The sequence below is a fragment of the Poecilia reticulata genome, linkage group LG16 (genome assembly GCF_000633615.1).
Source record: "Poecilia reticulata strain Guanapo linkage group LG16, Guppy_female_1.0+MT, whole genome shotgun sequence".
NCBI lineage: Eukaryota > Metazoa > Chordata > Actinopteri > Cyprinodontiformes > Poeciliidae > Poecilia > Poecilia reticulata.
The window spans coordinates 32,290,573-32,311,561 of NC_024346.1; the positions used below are offsets into that span (position 1 = coordinate 32,290,573).

Consider the following 20,989-nt stretch of genomic DNA (forward strand, 5'->3'; position numbering starts at 1 on the left):
TGTGTGTGTGTGTTTTCTCCTCTTTCCAGTGAGACACTATGCAGTCTAATCACATTTTCATATGATGCTCTTCTGATGTGCTTCGTCCTCCGTCCTGGCTTGATGAGATTACGGCCTCACAATCGGGCAGCTGTTTCCAGTAAACACATAGTTGCCGGTTTCAGCTGCAAACCCCCCCCCCCAACATCTGGGTGACCCATTTTATGGAATTATTACAACTAATCTCTTCAAATTTCCCAAATTCATGTGTACCTTTTGACTTTTGGATTTCATCCATCTGTCATAAAGCTGAATAGGTTTGTGTTTTGTTTTTTTCTTTGTTTTTTTTGTGCGTGTGTGTGTATTTGTGTGTGGGGTTGTGCTTTAGCTACTGTCCAACTATGAAACTATCCTGCTTTATCACCAATAGGGAGCTCATTGTTATAAAAAATTAATTTACTGTTGAAGATTACTTTGAATTCACACCCCATTTTGATAATTTATTACATACAATCACAGGTTTCAACATGTTGGGTTTTGTTCTAGAATTTAATGCGAAAACAAAAGTAGTGCATGATTGTAAAATGGGAGGTAAATGAGGCATTGTTTTCAAACTTTTTGCAAATAAAAATAAAAAAATTGGTGACTTTTGCATTTGTGTTCAACCACCTTTACATTAACATTGCTAAGTAAAATCTACTGCACCTTATTTTCTTGAGAAGTAACCCAATTGGTACAATAGATAACTTTGAAGAGCATAGATTTGTAAGCGATAACCCAAATTTTAAACCTGTTTAAGCATGACCGCTCACCTAAACTGACGCAACAAGCAAGAAAATCTGTTTTCTGAGAGGAAAGTAGCACGAATGTGGAAGACGTTAATCTGATCAGATGAGACCAAAACTGAACTTTTTAGCCTCCACTCAAAAAGAGACGTGTGACGGAAAACCAACAGTTCACATTTAATTCACCATCCCAGCATCATGCTGTTAGCTGGAAAAGGGAAGCTTAATTAGACTCAGGACTTAAACCTGAGACAGCTGCAACGACAACCTACAGCAGGATGTCCACACATCCTTAAAAAGTCTTAAATTAATAAAAAAAAAAAAAAAGTAAGTTGGTCTTTAATTTGTTAGTCACAAGTCTTAAATCTTTACAGAACCATTTAATCCCGTATATTCTATGTATATATACGGTCCACCACAGGATAACATGAACAGTTTTCGGATTTATATTCGTAAAAAAAAGTTTGACAACCATTAATTATCACATTGCAGAGTTGCATCAATACTTTAGCAAGGTTAGGCCAACCAGAAATCTTTTGTTCCCCGACTGAAACGTAAGACTTCTCCTTCAGGAGGAAGACTTATGATGGACAGGCCATTGTTTTGCAGCCTGGTGCCGCTGTGTTATTGCAGCAGGGCTGTCGGTATTACGTTTCATACGAGGGGTGGTCAGGGAGCGGGCAGCTCAGGCAAGTGCAGTCAATAAGGAGGCCACCCACGTGGCCAATGGCTCCAGCAGGCACTATGGCGGCTAAATATTATGGAAAGACAGTGTCCAGGAAAACGATCTCCACCAGACACTGTTATTTAAGTCAGAAGCCCTCCAATAATGTTGAAAGATCAGCCGAATAGTGGGTACAAGCACAAAATCTTACCAAGTATTTTTGGTCTAGTTTTTAGTTTTAGACAAAACTAACTTACAAGCAACTTCAGCAAGAAATCAGAGCTTGTTTTAAGTCAATAATTCCTTAATACTGATTTTTTAAAAGTCAATATTTTGACTTATCTAGTGTCAGATTATTTCACTTATAACTACTGTAGTACTATCCTCATCAATATTAACGAATTAACTTAAAACTAGCTTCTATATCTTGCTGAAAAGTTTACTATAGATTAGTTTTGACTTATTTCAAGTTCACACTGCAAAAACATAAAATCTTAAGTATTTTTGGTTTATTTCCCAGTGCAAATGTCTTAGTACACTTGAAATAAGGCAAAACTACCTCAAAAGTAACTTTCCAGCAAGATATAGATGCTTATTTTATGTAATTAATTCCTTAATATTGTTGAAAAAGAACTTGACATTCTGTTGGCAGACAAATTAATTTATAACATGGTGGAAAATGTCTTGTTATAAGTGAAATAATCTGCCAACGGAACTGGTGCATTTTCATCAATATTAAGGAATTATTTACTTAAAACAAGCATCTTACAGTTACTTTGAAGTTGTTTTTGTCTTATTTCAAGCTTCCTGAGATATTTGCACTAGAAACTAGACCAGAGACACTTAGTAAAATCTTGTGTTTTGGCAGTGTAATACTAAGACAAGAGACTGCACAAAAATACTGGGTAAGATTTTGGTGTTTTTTCATCATATTCACTTCTTTTGTCAGTTAACTCCTGTAGAAACACCTGAGGTAAACCTTCACCCCTTCAACCGGTCGGATGCCACGTCTTCCTCAGGCCTCAGTCACTTCACCACTGACCCCTTCTCAGTACGACCTGTCATCAACCGTGTTATCACGCTCCATCTGGCCTGCAGGGTGGATGGGTGGTCTCTCTTCTTCTTCTTCTTCTTCTTCGTCTGCCTCACACACCTGTCGCTGCTCCCTCCGTATCTCATTGTAAATCTTGGTGATTGATAATAATAATAGCTTTAAATGAGCGTTGATGCTCGGCGCCGTTATCGCTGCTTGCAGGGTGGACTGAATTTAGCGTCTGCATCCCGTCGTCCTTTGTGTACGTTTTGCTGTTTTGTCTCTGAGCCTGTGGGTTCAGGTAACCCTTTCTGCATTGTGCTCCGCAGGAGATCGTGCTGGTTTTGTTCTTTGGCACCGAGTATGTGGTCCGGTTGTGGTCGGCCGGCTGTCGCAGCAAATATGCGGGCATCAAGGGACGCCTCCGCTTTGTCAGGAAGCCCATATCAATCATAGGTGCACCTGGCCTTTCTCTCTTTTGATCTCGCAATGAAAAGTGGTTTTTATATGTATACGTAAATCACCTAATTGGATGATTCCAGTACTAATTTAGTTTTTTTTGCCTCACGCCATTTTATTAAATGTCAAAGTTGAATTTTTGCTTGTTTTCCCGTTTCTTTCTCACAGATTTAATAGTTGTGATTGCSTCCATCATCGTGCTCGGCGTGGGGTCAAACGGGCAGGTGTTCGCCACGTCCGCCATCAGGTACCGAAGCGGTTTTTAGAAGCTGATTCACCGAGTGACACGGACTCGGATGAATGTGACCGACAAGGTGGCGCTGTGTTGTTCCAGGGGCATCCGCTTCCTGCAGATCCTGCGCATGCTGCATGTGGATCGACAAGGAGGGACGTGGAGGCTGCTGGGATCCGTCGTTTTTATTCATCGACAGGTGGGTGAAGGAGAAAAGTCAGAAAAGTCAAAGAAGACGCGATTCAAGTCTTACACAGTTCGATCTGTCACGTTTACAGTTCCTGGCAAATGTATTCAGACCCTTGAACTTTTACCAATTTGTAGATATTTCATTGTAATTGTGTGCTCTATCAACTTACTGTAGGTAGCATATAATGATAACAATTTCTTACAAATTAAAATCTGAACACTGTGGTGTGAAAAGGTGCAGAAAAAATTATTCTATAGTGTATTATTCTTTTCTGCTGTTCAAATAAAATATACTATCACAACTAATCGTGTAATAAGAAAAAGCCAGGCGGCTAAGCTAACTTAACACTGCTAATTTAAGTGTTTTATGCTCAAACTTATTTTTGTTTAAATATAAACTGATGGATTCTGATGCAGTATAGAGCCTTACAGACTTATTTTAAAGACATGCTCTATTTGTTTGCACTGTTTTTCCTCTGGTCAGTCACATAATTTACACAGAATTTCTAGACATTTTGAATAGAAAAGTTGTTTCTGAATCGAATAGTGAAACTAAAAATCGAAATGGAATCGCTAGACAGTGATGTGTATATATTTTTAGCCCTGAGTTGAACTTAGCTCAGCTAAAGCCTAAACTTTTGCCAGTTGTGACTCGAGGTTTTATCCACCTCACAACTGGATAATCGGACAAGTTTCGGATTTTAAGTCTTGGCATCATGTCTTGACTTGACTGGACCAACTTATGATTGTTATTCTGTTGGAAAGTGAGCCTATAGCTCAGTCTTAAGCTTTTACCAGCCTTTGTCTTCCATGTCACTGAATTTAGGGGCGTCCATCTGACCAGCTGAACAAAAAAAAAAATCCCCCTAGCATGATGCTGTTGCCACCATGTTTCATGCTGAGTAGGGGACAAAAAGTTGCTTGGTTCTTGACATAGTTTGCGGCAAACTCCAAATGGGGCACTTTTCAATATTTTCTTGTATAAAAATACCATATTTTTCAGACTATAAGTCGCTACTTTTTTCCTACTCCTTGAACCAACCACCAGGGGGCTCTCTAGCAAGAAGTGAATCATTGGAAGTCAAAATTGGAAATCAAAGAAGAAAGTGCTAATTTTCATTTAGTACAAGCACATGCTAGCAGCAGACACAACCCAGACATTTCTTCAGATTTACACCCTATGATCTTGAAAACCACATGAAGAAGTTCATATGATGCAGCTTTTAAGTTGAAGGCTGAAGAACTGGCAGTAGAGATCGATAGCCGCTAAGGTAGGCCTGAACGAATCCATGGTTTGGCGTTGGAGACGGAGGGCTGAGTCCTTAATAAATCCAACAGATTTCACAGACTTGTGAAAAACCGAGAGCAGCGGAGATATCAGCGGCTTATATCCCGGTGCGGCTTATATATGTACGTTTCCAGTTTTTATTTATTTACTTTTTTATTTTATAGATGCATCTTATAGTAAGGTCCGGAAAATAAGGTAGTTTAAAATCACACACTGTTTTTTGTATCGTATACAATCCCATTAAAATCCAATAAGTTTCTAACATGGCTAAACATAAAGAAGTTTAAGTGGGGTTTTTTTTTCTGTTGGGAACAAAAGGCGCAGGCATAACTATTGCTTGTACACCGAGTTAAAATCCCCATTAAATTTCCTCCTCGTGACATAATGCGGTGTGCGTGCGTGAGCAAAAATCTATAGCCGATCTGGCTTTATAAGGAGAAGAAAAGGAGCAGTCAACCTTCACCGCTGTTTTTCTTTCTCCTCTTTATCATCGTACACTTGTTTTAGATTTCTCTCTTGTCGATACACAATGGCGTCAGAGTAACGCTCTTTTCTTTAATCCCTGGAGAGCGCTGTGTTCCTTTCGTCGGGTCAAACCTGACATTCACGTCTTTGACACAAAGAGGTGTGGAACCTGACATTGAGCCTTAAGTGGAGAGGGTCATTAACCTACTTGTAAGAGTGAGTCTAATGTGATTCTTTGCCTTTTCTGTGTTGTTGGGTGATATGCTCCGTTTAGTCGAAATGCATTGCTCGTTAAAGAAGCAGATAGAGAAGGAGTGCCTTCAGATCTTCGCTGTTGCTCTCCACGTCATTCACACAAGCTATTTTCTCTTCTAGTGTCTAATTTACAAAGCAGGGAGCACTAATGGTTTACCGGTGCAGCGAGTGCGGACATGTGGCGGTGGCTCAGTGGGAAGCTGTCTTGGGATCTGAAGGTTGTGGGTTTGATTTCATCTTCCTCATGCCACATGTTCATGTACCCTTCGGCAAGGCACATCATTTCAAGTTGCCTGACTATCTGAGTCTGAATGTTCAAGATTTTGGTAAAAGTTGCTATAGTGTAAAGTGCTTCTGGTGGTCCCATTTACCATTTTTGCATCAGGTCATTATGTTCCATCTTTGAAAAGTGACTGCCAAAAAGAAAATAACACCCAATTTGGTACAAAAGTGAATGAAAGAAGGAAAAGCTCAGGCATCTGTATATGGAAAAACTCTCATAGGATACATAAGGAGACAATGCAGGTGCACGGTTTCCCCCCAGAAAACTTTTTAAGGCAGTCATTCATCCAGCGACCCGTTGTGTTTTTGAGTTTAATAACTGTTTAAAGTTGACAGGAAATTTGAAAATGTCACTTGATAATTATGTATTATTGAAAGATGGGGAAGATTACTACCTGAACACCAATTGTAAAGTCTTAAAACATGCAAACATTTTAAAAAGTCTTAAATAAATGAGCAATGCTAAGCCTGGTGGGGGCACAAGTAAAGCCTGGTGACCCGCCAGGCTTACAATACGCTGGGGAAAACCTGAGATGTTTGCTCTTGTGCGCCTGCAAATTAAAAAGAAAAACATGATAATTTATTCATTTAATTGTTTTCCACAAACTTAAAAAGCAATAAATAAAGTAAAAGAAAAGTATCAAGTCCATAATTAGTTTTCTTAATTGATATTTCACCTAAGAAATCAAGTGTGCTTCTTAGTTTCTGTCCCAGATGGAGGGGGGTGATGCGTTCACTCAAAGCCGAGCGTTAGAATCATGTCAAAACATTGAGCCTCCATTCTGTACTTTATTTCACTGTTTCTTCTCTTCCTGACTGTCGTTTTCCCTCAGGAGCTGATCACCACCCTGTACATCGGCTTCCTGGGTCTGATCTTCTCCTCGTACTTCGTCTACTTGGCGGAGAAGGACGCCGTGGACGAGGAGGGCAAGACGGGCTTTTCCAGCTACGCTGACGCGCTGTGGTGGGGCGTGGTAAGGCAGCAGACTGAAATATTTGTGTTCAGAGAGTCTTAGAGGATTCTTAAAGTAATAGCCCAAATGTTTCAGACCATCTAGCTAATGTAACAGTTTCAAAATGCAAAAGTTATTTTATTTATTAGGTGGTAAAAATCTATCCAAACCAGCTTGACTCAATGTGAAAAGTAATTGCATTCTAAGCGTAATGACTAGTTGTGTCGTAACAAATTACATCAAGTGTGTGCGATGGGTCACTGTGACCCAGTTTTCAAGTGTTTAAGGTCATGCTACAGCATTTGAATTGCATTTATGTCCAGACTTTAAGTAGGCCACTCAAAATCCTTCTTCGTCTTTTTCTTAGACATTAAATGCTGCACTTTTTTGGGATGTTTTGGCTCATTATGCCTCTTGGGCTCGAGCTTAAGGTCACAAACTGACAGCTGGGCATTTCTGCTAGAGAGCTGAATGCATGGCTCCATAATTTACAGCAAATCACCCAGATCCTGAAGCAGCAAAGCAAGTCCACACTATTACAGTACCACCACCTCTGAGATCCTCTAAGATTATTTTTCCTCAAATTTCATACTGGGTATCCATAGGAACTGAACCACATCACAGAACCAGACCCAGACAGGGAGAAGCAGCATTCAGCTCCACCATGTCAATGTCAAATTTATTTATATAGCACTTTAAAACAGGTATAAAACTGCACCAAAGTGCTGTACAAGAACGACAACACAAATAACAAAACGGAGCACAAAACAATACATCAATTAAATGCCACTAATCTTGATCAAACTTCCAAAATCCTTTCACTCATCATTCTGCAGAACGTTTTGCCGATATTTGTGTTATTTTTGGTCAGTAATGGTTTTGACCTTGGAGCTTCTGGCCATTTGTTGCCCAGTCTCTCTTTTTATTTATTTATTTATTTTTATTGTTGTATCACGAACAATGACCTCAGGTGCTACAAGTGAGGCCTTTAGAGTTGATGACCTCATAGGTCAAGCACTTCCTGAACCAGTGGAAATGGTCACTCTGTGGAAAACGGTTTTCACGGTGGGTCTCAAAGCCTTAGAAACGAATCTGAAACCTTTTCTAGACTCATCTGTTGAACTGCTTCAGCTATCGGACGACGTGTCGCTTTTTACTAAATGTCATCGGACAGCTTCTGTTAAAGCGGCTTCTTAACTCTACGTGCCTGGTAGCAATCAGGCTTCTGAAAACTGCTTTTGGCATTTAAGGTTATGCTCGTCTGAATTTTAAAATGAGTCTTTATGACCTGAGATATTTAGGTGTAACAAGAAAGCGACATCGGAATAAATCTGTACGGGAGAAATACGTTTTCACAGTACTGTGTAGCCAGAATCATGAATAATACGACTGAAGTCAGCTCCCTCGCTGGAAAGGTCACGACTAAAACGCAAAATCAAAACCAGAATTTGTTCTGTGGTTAAAGAACAAACTGTAAAATTACAGTTAAAAAGCACATTTAATTGAGAAATTGAACCTAGTCTGCGTAACTGGATGAGCGATCGTCTTCCTTTTGTTTTTATTTCCCGGTCGTTTTCTGTTTTATCGCGCAGGAGCGAGACAGAAACAGATAACCCAAACGTGTCGATGCTTTCCCCGATGCTCCGCGTCTCTTTCACTCCCTCATTGAAGGCTCGGGTTTCCAGAGGAGTTAATTAAACTTTTGAATTGAAAGTGCGGAATAATGAGAAACCTATGGCAGGCCTTGTGCAGGGGATCAGCCTGACACAAAGAAGACGGTAATAAACCATTCACCTCTTGCATCTTTGCCTCAAAGAACTTTTAGAGCACCGATATAAAGTGTCAGTTCCCTTAATTAAAACTTTAATTGCGGGGTTGCTACCTTTATGTAACACGGGGTTACAAGGGTCGTGTCACTCCTCCCCTGCTATGCGCAGGCTGTTATTTGTGATTTCTTCTTCTTCTGCTTTCTTTTTTTTCTGTTCACAGCACAGAGGGAAAAAAACCCACTCTGGGATTTGCACTTCTTTGTGGTTTTCAGAAACTGTAAACTCGAGTCATGAGGTGCGCTTACAATAGGTGGGGTAAGGAATGCAGGCGTTTTGTGTATGTGTGCGTGTGTACGAGCGTGTGTGTGTGCGCGTTTGCTGAAATGACACTGTGCTGATGGGATCCTGCTAAGCTTTTCCACAGCGCATTCCTTCTCTTGGCATAATCTGGACGTTCGGATGTGCAGGTGCACCGCACAGCTGGAGGACGAGCCGATGCTATGATTCATATCCCAAACTTCTTACCCTAAAGCCTCGCTCTCCTCCCACAGACCGTCTTTTCCTTTTGCTGATGGTTAGATAACTGGGCTCATTTCTGTTTACACTCCACAGCGTTACTAGATTTAGATCCATACGGCGGGTTACATTGCTGCTGTTATCAATGGTGGACAAAGTGCTCAACTCTACTTGAGTAAAAGTGTTAACACTTGTCGTCAACTAGGTGATACTAAACGTCTATGCCACTTGTAAAACCTTCAGCACAAAAGCGCAATAAAATTATTTCCATTCTTCTTTCTTTTATTTAAAATGTCCCCGCACCAGAAAAATGTCAAAAAAAAAAAGAAGAGACATTTTTTTCTTCTGCCCACAAATAGCAACACAGGTAATAATAAGTAATGCCAACATACGTAGAACCATACAAAACACCAAACCAGTGCATCTATTTGACCACAGCTGCACTGGTTTCTCCACTGCTGGATTCTGTCAGAATGAAAACCGGAGCTCAACTGTGATTGGTTCCCCTTTTTGTGACGAGCATAGCAATATGATTTAAGAGAAGGAAATAAAAAAAACACACAATGTGTCAGAACAATCAAAACCACCAATCAGTGTGTGTGGTAGATCTATGGGATCGATTAAGTGATGAGCTCAAACTAACTACAAATATAAACCAGCTTTAAAAAATACCTGGACAAAAATGAACTGATTGGAAAATTTGTGAATAATGTGTGAATAACGGTGCAGTAAGTGATCAGAATGTGAGGCCTGAGAACTGGTGTGGAGACTGGAATGATTTTGATGAGAGGTGCAGCAAAACATAATATTTCTTTAATTTTCTATCTGCTCCATTTTGAACAAATTGTGCAAAATTGCATGTCAGCTGGCATGACTATTTGTCTCATATTTATTTAATTTTTTTCTGTTGGAGGAATTAGATCCCCACTCTGAAACCATGGCAGGCTGTCAGCATCACATTAAACCTCAATATTTACATTAGTCTGTACGCTGTAAGGCCCTGTACATAATTTAAAAACCAGCCCTCTGACGTGTGTGCGTGTGTGTGTGTGTGTGTGTGTGTGTGTGCGCGTGCGCGTGCGTGTGCGCGTGTGCGTGTGTGTGTGTGTGTGTGTGGCTTTGGAGCGGTTTTGGCCCCACACTCTACAATTTGAATGAAAGGACCTGTTTTGTGAATAGAGCATTCCACTCTTATGTCAGGAGGACATTGTTTAGTCATCGGATTTGTGGATGAGTGATTAAATCCCCCCGGAGCTCCGCCCAGCCCTAACATACACCAGCCCGCCTCTCCCGCCTCCCCTCTTTCTTTCTTTTACCCTCAAAGCTCTTTAAAGTATCTCACCTTACATCGGCCGCTTTGTGTCGGCGGCGCAGCAGTGGCTCGCCCGCCGATGCCCCACAGACACCCAGGCTAAGCTGAGCGCGCTCTGAATGTGTCAGAACTGGCTCGGCTTTCAGAGCGGGGCGCACATGCGAGCGCGAGAGCTATTTGTTTTCCCTCCTCAACCCTGCAAATTCCTGCACTCAGTGAGGATTAGTGGATGGGAATCTCATCCCCCCCCCCGGAGAAGAAAGAAACCCAAATGCCTCCGCAATCGTTCAGACAGTTGTGCGGCAACTCTACAATGGCCGATGAACTTCTTTATTGTCCAAATCAAGTTTTAGGGTCTTTGAAAGACCGTTTTATAGCGTTTCCATTTCATTAAAATGAAAGAGGGTTTAATATAGCTGTTTTATTTGACATTAAAGTTTCATTTTAAATGAGACCTCTGTAGTAAACATGTAATAATTCACCCAGCTTTCATTCTCATGAACTCTTCATGAGTCGGATTGGGGTTTTTATTTTGGATAACCGTGGTTGGTTTGAGAAAATCTCAAATCTTTTTTTATTAATTTTTTCCTTCAGGTGACCGTCACCACCATCGGATATGGAGACAAAATTCCTCAGACGTGGATAGGGAAGGCCATCGCCTCCTGTTTCAGCGTCTTCGCTATCTCGTTCTTCGCTCTCCCTGCTGTAAATACAATTTTATCTATATCATATGTGCAGTCTTGCATTTGGATGTATTATATACTTCTAGCCTCTAAATTCAAGGTAAAATATTTGAATATTGAAGTTGTACTGTTCCCATTTAGGGGATTTTGGGTTCAGGATTTGCCCTGAAGGTCCAGCAGAAGCAGCGACAGAAGCACTTCAACAGGCAGATCCCAGCTGCGGCCTGCCTCATCCAGGTAATCGCCATGGAAACTGGCACAGCTGTCTCCTTAAACAAGTGGAAGCATTTTTATTTTACATATATCCCTAGTAAAATTGACCAAAGTCATTTCTTACCAACAATTTTTCGGCAGTCAAATTAAATCCGAAGCTGAAACAAAAATGAAATCGATTCTTGTCGATACAAAGTGGAAGATTCAAACAAGTTTGAAGGTGCTTGAATAATAATAATAATAATAATAATAATAATAATACATTTCAAAACACCCAAAGACACTTTATAACATTAAAAGCACAAATTAAGCAGTAAGAAATATGGCTATACCAACGCAAAACCATGAATTACCACAAACATGTAAGTGTGAAGGCTAACTTCAACAGATGAGTTTTGAGTTGAGGCGTATTGTGTTCAGTTAGACTTTTTTTTATTTTATTTTACAATTTTATAATTTGCTATGCTCCTTTGTCTTCATTATGAGTGATTCTACTTCCTGTCAGTCAAATCAACCGGAACCAGTGTTGGTATCCATATGTAAAAAATGGATTTTCTTTCATACTATAAACAATGTCTAGATTTCTTATCTCACCCATGTTTTCTTTTTTACCTGGTGGTTATTGTCTCTTATACTGATCAATGGATATTATGGCATTTTAGCCGAATGACTCTAAAAGTATGTCAGCAGATACCTGAACAGATCGTAATCTGATTGGTACACAGTCACTAAGATTCACCTGCATAGCGCTGGCTGTAACTAGAAACCAGTGGTTGTTTAATATTGTGTCGCGCGCCGTATTTATTGGCGTCGGAGATGTTGCTGCACCAGAACGCCAAAGGGGGCAGTTTAGATTTGCAGCGTTCGTTCGATTCTCCTTTTTGTCGTCTGTGTTTTCCAGACACTCTGGAGGTGCTACGCTGCGGAGAAACCAAACGGCTGTGCTGCTACGTGGAAAATGTACGTCTTGACTCCAGAGGGTGTGGCTGCAGCGCAAGCAGACAACGGCAGTCCGAGCATCAAGAAGCTGAACCTGGCGGTAACTGCTTCCTTGCTTCATGTCACCCGAACTGTTTGTTAAAACGCACATTATGCATTTGGCCAGAGAGTTCCTCCGAACCGAGCTGAATGAGTTCACATCAAAACGTGCAGACGTCAGACGCTGCCGGGTTGCGTTACCTCATATTGCATGTGACCCTGACTGCATTGTCCTTTTTGTGCCATTCACCTTTTGCAACAATATTAGCTGCACTGTGCGGAGACCATAAAGCATAAAAAGGACGAGCGAAGTTCCCACTAATACACACACACACGCTGAGGGACACAATGCCCAGAAAACACAAATACCCACACACACAGCAGCTCCTCCTACCCCAAAAGGCTCGACTCCAGCAGGATGACTCGAGGCCTTTGTCTACACCGGACAAAAACCCAGTCAGTTGAGATGATGTCACCGCCGCCTTTCTCATGGGAGTAAACCTTTGTCAAGTAGTACAACGACAAAAAAATCTTTGTGTCGCGTTGGGCCCACACGTATTGGAGAGACTGAAGGCTGTTTCCGCTCTTTTCTGTTTCGGCATGTGACTTTCTCCTCTGTCTTTCCTCCCTTCTGCCTCTTCTCGGTCTTTCAAGATGCTTCCCCAGATTGTCCTGTAACTCGCTGTCGCTCTCCTCTCTCTTCTCTTCTATTGTTACTTTTATTGATAATGCTTTTCCTTCGCTCTCTTCCTCATTCACAAGTTTTCACAAAGTGAAAGACGATGTCGTGTTATCGTTTCTTGTTTTCTCGCCACTCTTTTGTAATTTCCATCAATGACTCAAGACATCATTTGTCCGTTTAGGCGTAACTGCATGTAAATACCCAAGTCTGGCCCAGTCAATCCAAATATCGAGCTACGTTGAAAGGTCACCTTCGTAATTTCGACTGTTTGCTCCGCGGATTTGCCTGGAGACCGCACGCTCACTGACTCACATGGTACGCAGCTATGATTTCACTCCACTAAACAAGAGATTAAGCAGGCAACACTTATATCATCACAGACCGAGTTCATGATTTGGTAAGACTGGGATGTGTAATGGAAGAAACGCTTTGTGTTAAATCATTGTCGCTGGCACGGCCTGGCCTTTTTACACCAGGGCGAGCGGCTGAATGGGTTCAGTTATTATTCTGAGAAAATTCTTGTCAAACACTTTCCCAAACACCTGCAAAAGATCCAAATCAAATGGACTGTGCTTTTTAGTGGGCTGGCTGTTGGACACCAGCTATTAAAGCAAACGGGGAAACGACGGCAGAACACCACTCCGGAAAACCTCCGCACAAAAGTAGTAACGGCTCAGGCTGGTGGTGGTGTAACACTATGGAAGACATTTCTTGGCACTTTTCTTGGCAGCAAGCTGTCTGAGTGTTGCTACAGATCACAGAGCATCCATCTTCTGATGGCCACTTCCACCAGGATGCATCTCCACGTCACAAAGCAGCATGGCAGTCGGTTCGCGGATCTCGGTTGTCCTCAACAGGTACCAGATCTCAGTCCATCACAAGCAGCTGCTGTACTCTTGTTCTCCCATGATTTGGCAGTAGTGTGTGAAACGAGGAGAAAATGTGTGAAGTGAATAAAAACAGTGAAAACTCAAATAAGTGTTGTTTGTTGAAGAAGTTAAATGTGCTGGATATTTGTAGAAAAAAGAAAAACGCTGGGAGAAAGTTATCTGTCATTGGCGAAATTGAAGGATCCTTCATATCACTATTGTGAATAAGTAGGTGTGTTTTCTACGTGCTCATTTCATTAGTGTTTTTATTATCAGATTACTTTTAGCTTTTAACTTGTAAAGAAAGTTATTGCCTTTATCGTTAACGGCTGCTATGCAACACACTACCTGCTCTTGATTTACAAATGTGCGCCAAACATCGTCGATATTCTCCTGTTGTCGAAAAAACACAATTTTGCAATTCCTGTGTTTCCATTAAATGAGAAATGTTTACCCGACTAGTCATTAAAAATCACGGCAGCGCCAGATGTAAAGAGTTACATGAGATATAGCCATAATTCGACCAACAGAGGAGACGTAGGCGTCTTTTTAGGCTTTCAGCCCTTCATACGTCGGTGTGGCTACGTATTCAGGGTTTTTGGGAAGTTGTAGCCAGAAATTTTACAGAAGAGCTGTGGATTCAATGCTTTCGAATCAACACTATTACTTGAATAAAAGTATTTTGAGTTTAAGGTTCTGTTAAAGTTTTCAGAGTGCAAAACTTTTGTCCGACACTCAGCTTTTCAATTTCTTAGTCTTTTTCTCTGTGCCAATTATGGCTTTACACCTGTACAGAGTATCCAAGGCAAACAGAGTCATGTAGTAGGACTTTCTAAGCAGTATTGTTCTAAACATGTTGACTTTCTAACTAAGTATACATCGCTACCTAATGAAGTTCTTGATTATCTATTAAAATATTTTGGGGGCAGTAATAATTTGTGATTAAATAGTGTTGAGTTTTCAGGACAAAAAGCTGAAAACTGAACAGATTCTCTAAGGGTGGAACCTTTAATGGTGAGGTACAATTTGGTGACTAGAAACCCATCCACCCATCCATCTGTCATGTTTTTCGGCTGTGGAAGGAAGCCGGAGTTTCCAGGGAGAATCCGTGTACGCGCACGGAGAACATGCATCCACATCTCAGGGTCTGAACCCACGACCTTCTTGCTGCGAGGCGACGGCGCTGCCAACCGTTCCAGAAACGTACAACTTCTACGTCTTTCTCCTCAGTCAACCTTTCGCAGCTGCTCTGGTGATCATTTTGAGTGTAAAACTACTTGACTGGAATTTTACGCTCCTTTGAACCAGAAATAGATTTCATATGAGAGTGTTAATGACCCATCTGTTGCTGCTCACAAGCGAGATCAGTTCAGCGTCTGCAATGACGTGGATGTCTCTTTAATAAGAGAAGAAAGTCAGGGAAAACCATTAAAACGTCAAACATGACCTCATCTTGGAACTGCTGTTTTTTTAAATTTTTTTTACTACTGTTAACTCTTTTGGATTTATTACACTGCTGTGATAAATAGGCTATTTACAGTTTAATCATAATGACAGCGGTGACCTGATGTTTCCTCTTTCTGTCAGAAAAAGGGGACTAAGAGACGGCTGAAGTCCAAAGGAACCGGCTCTTTGGGTGTTGCCTCAGAGCGGGCCGTGTCGATCCCTCAAATCACCTATGACCACATTGACGACTCGGTGGAAAAAAAGGACGTTTCGTTTTTCATCGAAGAGCCGCGGGGAACAGCTGAAGGTAATGCTCTACAGGAAAAAAAATAAATAAATCCTTACTCTTTCATATCACTTTGCTGTACAGTTTGAGCTACAAACTCGTATCAAACGCTCATTTGTAACATGCTCTGACTGAGCTCCTTTCACTCTGGCAGCTGTTTCAAAGGAAGCCTGCTAACCTTTTTTTTTCTTAAATTGCAATTCTTCCATCAGTCCAAGCACATGAACTTGCCAAGATTACGCATGAAAGCACCAAATCCCACTTTATTGCCGCTTGATTAAACCCAGTCCTTTTGGATCTCTTGACAAGAGATTTGTTTTTTAAACTCGACACCTCAAAATGATTCTCGGAGAGTGTTTTGAAACAGGAACTCATACGGCATTGCTACTATCTTTGCTGTTTTAACACGGGTGAAACAAAGCTTTGCTGGACGGATGCAGTGCCTTTCAGAGGTATTTACCATGTAACCCTCGACCTTTAGCGCATTGTGTCACGTTACGGCTGCCAGCTTCCATGTATTTTGATGGGATTTTGTATCCAACGCAGAGTAGTGCACAATGGAAAGGAAAATCTTACATGATTTTCAAAATCCAACCATCCATCCACTGACTTCCGCTCATCCGGAGTCGGGTCATGAGGGTGGCAGTGTGGAGCCCCAGACTTCCCTCTCCCCAGACACTTGTTCCAGCTCCTCCGGAGGAATCCCGAGGCGTTTCCAGGCCAACCGACAGACATAGTCCCTCCAGCGTGTCCTGGGTCTTCCTCTGAGTCTCCTGTACCCAGGATGTACCCAGTATGCCTCACCAGGGAGGCGTCCAGGAGATATCCTAACCAACCAGATGCCTGAGCCACCTCAACTGGCTCCTCTCGACATGGAGAAGCAGCGGCTCTACTCTAGAGTCCCTCCCCGATGACCAATCCAGGGCCCAGACATCCTGCAGCGGAAGCTCATTTTGGGCGCCTGTATCTGCAATCTCATTCTTTTGGTCATTACACAAAACTTGTGACCACAGGAACGTAGATCAACCGATAAATCAAGAGCTTTGCTTTTGGTCTCAGTTCTTTCTTTACCATGACAGACCGGTACACCACCTGCATCGCTGCAGACACTGCAGCAATCTGCCTATCGATCTCCGGCATTTTGCCCTCGTTCGTGAACAAGACCTTAAGACACTCAAACTTCTCCATTTGGCCTCTTATTCGGAGGCACTTATCCTCATCATCATCTTATCGCTCCAGCGAAAGCTGTAGATCATGACCCGATGAGGCCAACAGAACCAGATCATCAGCAAAGAGCAGAGATGAACTCCTGACCCACCTGCTGTGGGTCCAACATAGGAACATGACATCCTGAGATGCTAAGCAGACAGGTTTTTTTCAGTAAGGTTTTTTTTATTTGTTTTGGTTTAATTTCTAATTAATAAATCTACAACCAATGATTATGTCATGCTTCTTAATTTGTCTGGAGGCATTAGAGCATCCATGGAAAAGTTTTGTGTATACAGTTTTAAAGGGACACACAGTAAAGAGGAGAGAATGTGTGGGTTAATAGTGACCTCCAAAAACGACTCTGGCTGCTGAAAAATGTCCTGTAACAAACCTCTGAGTCTTTCCGTGAACAGCTGTATGTGTGATAAGATTAAATTACACACAGGTGGACTATATTTACTAATTGGAGAACCTCCAAAAGCAATTAGTTGCACAGGAGTTTACTGAGGGATATCAGATTTAAGGGGGTTGGACACAAATCCGCACCAAACAGTTTTGAACGTTTTTCCATCCTCGACACGACCTTACACTTTTCTTTGTTAGTTCAAGTTTGTGATTGCAAAGTTCAGTGGGTATTTCTGTAAGGCACATTTAGACATTAAGCGACGTCATGCTACCTTAGTGGCCTTGGGAATCCACGATCTCAGCAAAAAAATATACAAATTTATTGCGCTCTGAGGGGAATTTGGTGTTCAAAATGGCCTCATTGTGAATGGCGTGTTTTTATGGCACTTCAGAAATGCTTTGCTTTTGTGTGTTGTCAATTATTTTTTGAAAAACCTCGCGCACACCTATTCATTTCGAATGAATGGGTAGGTGTGTCCAATCTTCTGGCCGCTACTGTGTGTTTACGTCTTCAGTGGAGTCAGAACAAAAGCTTAGAAATGGAGTTGCTGGCGGTAAAAGAGTAACGATAATGGATTGAGTTGGTTTCTCACCACTGTAGAGTGAGGAAAGCAGACATGGAGAGCACTTTGAGCCTCTTTGTAGTGTTCCACATTATGATGGGAGAAGCTGTTATGGGATGGCTCCTCATTTTCACGCAGTAAACAGAGACGCTGTCCTCCTCCGTTCGGAGCCAAGATGGCTACCAGGTGCCTCCCTTAAGCCACATGGAAACCATTACTGCTTCAGTGGTGATTAGAGGTCATAGTTACAAGCTCTTTACGGTTTCTGTCCCCCCCACCCTGCCACCCCTGGCTGGCCACAGACACTCTCATCAGGCTTAAATGGAGACTACTTTAAAATCCCAGCTTGTCAAAGTTACAAGTGGGAATTTCTTGTAATCCCGTTTACAGTTTACCAAGGCAGTCACATCAAAGCCGACATGTTTATGACAGCACATATGGCAAAGATTGATCAAAGAGTATTAAATCAACAGTTTGATCTGTGTGTGCCTAATTTCGGGATGATTTAAAATGTACATGCAGACAATGTACGGCGGATGGCGGGGACTCGTCGGGGCGGGGGGAGGAGGTTTGACTTCCTGTGTTAAAAGCCATCCCAAGCAAATTAACTGACCCAGATTCCAGGTTAATAAACGGAGTTTACGAGTTTTTCCTGTCAAAGCGCACTGTCATAAAAAGAGCTGCAGTGACATAAACCTGACATAAAGGCAAACCATCACTATGGGAGCAGCTACCAACACCAGGAAGAGCTTAAGTTTTCTGCTTAATTGGGTGGATCTTGGAAAATGAGCAGACGGCGCGGTTGCATGGGAAAGAAGCAATGAAATTCAAGAGATGTCAAATCGCTTAGACAGCACATAACATCCTGTCTTTATGTACGGGGCATTTCTCGTGTTCGTGTAACAAATAGTCCACAGTCATCAGTAAAGGAGCGAACGTGACAAATTGAGGGGAAGATGCCACAGTCTGCAGCCTGTAGTCTGTAATTATAAAGTTTGAATTGAAGAGCACAGGCTTTGTGTCAGATGCATCAATGAATAGATCACTGAGTCTAAAATAGTTTTTAAACATGGTACATGGAGCTAACAGATCATTTTTTTTCAACAATTGTATACAAATTTAACTGAGTAGGAAGGCGACTGATCACTGACTTGTATTGATTTTCGTATATTTGTTGTATTTTTCTTATACTGTAAACATTAAAAAGTCCTAAATATTCCATGTTAGTTAGTTAGCTAGATAGCTTTTTTTTTTCTAAAGATTTACCTTTTCTCATACCTTGTTATATCTTCCTTATATTTGCCGTCTTTTGCAGGGATTACCAGGATGTTCAGGAAAACAGGTGAGTTCTAATCGACCAAACGTTAAATGAGACGTTTACTACAAAGCTCAGTGCCTTGCAAAAGTATTTCTACCCCTTTAGCTTCATTGTATTCTGTTAGAATTCATGTAAAAGATCGCAGAAACGATACGTGATCTATACATTTCCTATTTCAAATCTGAATACCCAGCTGCGTGTAGTTTAGTCTCATAAATCCAGATGTTCTGTGAAGGCCTCAGAGGTTTGCTTGTAAATATTAACAAACACAGCATTGTGAAGACAGAGGACAACAGCAGATGGGTCAAGGATGATCGTCTGAAATGGAAAAAGAACGACACAACTCTGTAAAAAGATCCTTAGTCGATGGGCCAATGCAGTGATGCAGACATTAAATTGTCTTTGTTTCTTTTATCTATTCCTGTCAAATAAACTACAGATTAAAAAAATAAAATTAAGAAGCAAGGAAAGCATTCTCATATCTGAGAAACAGCCAACCAATAGTTTTGCGCAGTTCACTGTTTATATCCGCCCAAAGTTGATGGAGACCTACCTTAAAATGCTTGCAGTTGTAATTGGTACAACTTTTTAATCTGTGAAAGGAAAATAAAAATCCTGTGGGGTCTGGATAGTTTTGCAAGGCAACCGCATGTTTTACGTGACTGCTTGCATCAAGCTAATGCTCTAGGTGACCCGGACTGCAGGTTCTTATTTACGTCTTCTCTCTGCTACTTCTTGTCATGTTAAAACAGACACGCAACTTGTACAAGTGACGCAAAAGTATTTGTCATTGTTGGCGAAGGAGCCACTTCACTAAGTACTTCTATTTGCTATTAAAAACCCGTATGTGTTAATCATTAGCCAGCCCGTCCCTTTAATGTGGCCCAGACTGTATTTCAATTAGACTTACTGGCTGGCTGAGCCTTTGTCCTCAACCGGACCAAACCAGAGCCAAACAGAGACACACTCAAGCGCTGGTCCCAAGTTGACCCGGCCTGTTTTCTTTACTGGGTGCCCTGCCAAGAGAATGGCTGAGCGATGGGACTGGCGTGGCTAGATACGGACCGAGTCCTCGGGGGAAGCGGAGCACACACAGGCTAGAGAAAGGTAGAGAGGTGGGGAGCGAGGGGAGATGCAGAGTTGATAAGCTGCCATTGTGGAGCTGCGGTGGTTAGAAATGAACGGCTCATTGTCTGATTTTAGTCGTTCCACTTATCTGTCTGGCTCAGCTCAGCTCCTTCTGCCTGAGAGAATAACTCAACGCAGTGCAGCTTCTCTATCTCCTCATCGTTTTTCTTCTCCGCATTTTTCTTTCACTCGACGGTCAAATCCGTCCCTTATCAAATTCCATCCTGTTGTTTTTAGACTCTAAAACAAATTCACAGCCACATTAAACGGTCCCTCAAAGCCAGCTCTGGTTATATTTGGATATTCTACCTATTCTCTGCTTCCACTTCCGCTCTCATTGCCCGTCTCCACCTCCACATTTGACATTGTCGGGCAAAGCGGATGATGGAATACAAGTGGCTTTGAAAGGCTTTTACTTGAATTGGAATGGTCATTCAGTACTTGGACGCAGATTTGCCTCGCCATTCTTCATCACAATGGAGGCTTGGTGCTTTGGAGGAGAGACACGTCAAACTCTGCTGACAGTCTGGCTGCAGGTCAAGACCCGGCTACACATGTTGTTCTTTGCTGTTGTTTTTAGCCGGCCCAGTCGGCCAGCCAGCTGCAGTGCTGAAGTGGAGCTCTGCAGTTTCTCTCTCTCTCTCTCTCTGTGTGTCGGGTCCGGACTTCTCTGAATAAACCTGAACTTTTCACTTTTTGCCGTATCACAAACGTGAATATCTAATGTGATTCTTATCGTCTGTCCTGCACTAATGCACAGTGATTCATTGTGGAGGAGATGAAGGAAATTATTTGTGTTTTTTGTTGGTTTATACAAATAAAAATCTGAAAAGTGTGGTGTGCATTTACATCCAACCCGCCTTTACCCTAAAACAGTGTTTTTCAACCACTGTTCCGCGGCACACTAGTGTGCCGTGAGTGATCGTCAGGTGTGCCGTGGAAATTATTCAATTTCACTACGGTACCGTATTTTCCGGACTAAAAGCTGCTACTTTTTTCCTTAACTTTGAACCATGCGGATTGTAGCC

The 20,989-nt window shown here is 41.8% G+C and overlaps 1 protein-coding gene across 1 annotated transcript in view; it reads left to right on the top strand.

Annotated features, from left to right (window-relative positions):
* The window catches only part of kcnq1.2 (potassium voltage-gated channel, KQT-like subfamily, member 1.2), a 58,672-nt gene that overhangs the window by 22,906 nt on the left and 14,777 nt on the right, over positions 1-20,989 (top strand). Inside the window, exons 4-12 of the mRNA XM_008432871.2 lie at positions 2,791-2,917; positions 3,089-3,167; positions 3,255-3,351; positions 6,465-6,605; positions 10,776-10,886; positions 11,006-11,101; positions 11,979-12,116; positions 15,194-15,359; positions 18,831-18,857. Coding sequence (XP_008431093.1) covers positions 2,791-2,917; positions 3,089-3,167; positions 3,255-3,351; positions 6,465-6,605; positions 10,776-10,886; positions 11,006-11,101; positions 11,979-12,116; positions 15,194-15,359; positions 18,831-18,857 — 982 coding nt within the window. The remainder of the gene's footprint in view (positions 1-2,790; positions 2,918-3,088; positions 3,168-3,254; positions 3,352-6,464; positions 6,606-10,775; positions 10,887-11,005; positions 11,102-11,978; positions 12,117-15,193; positions 15,360-18,830; positions 18,858-20,989) is intronic.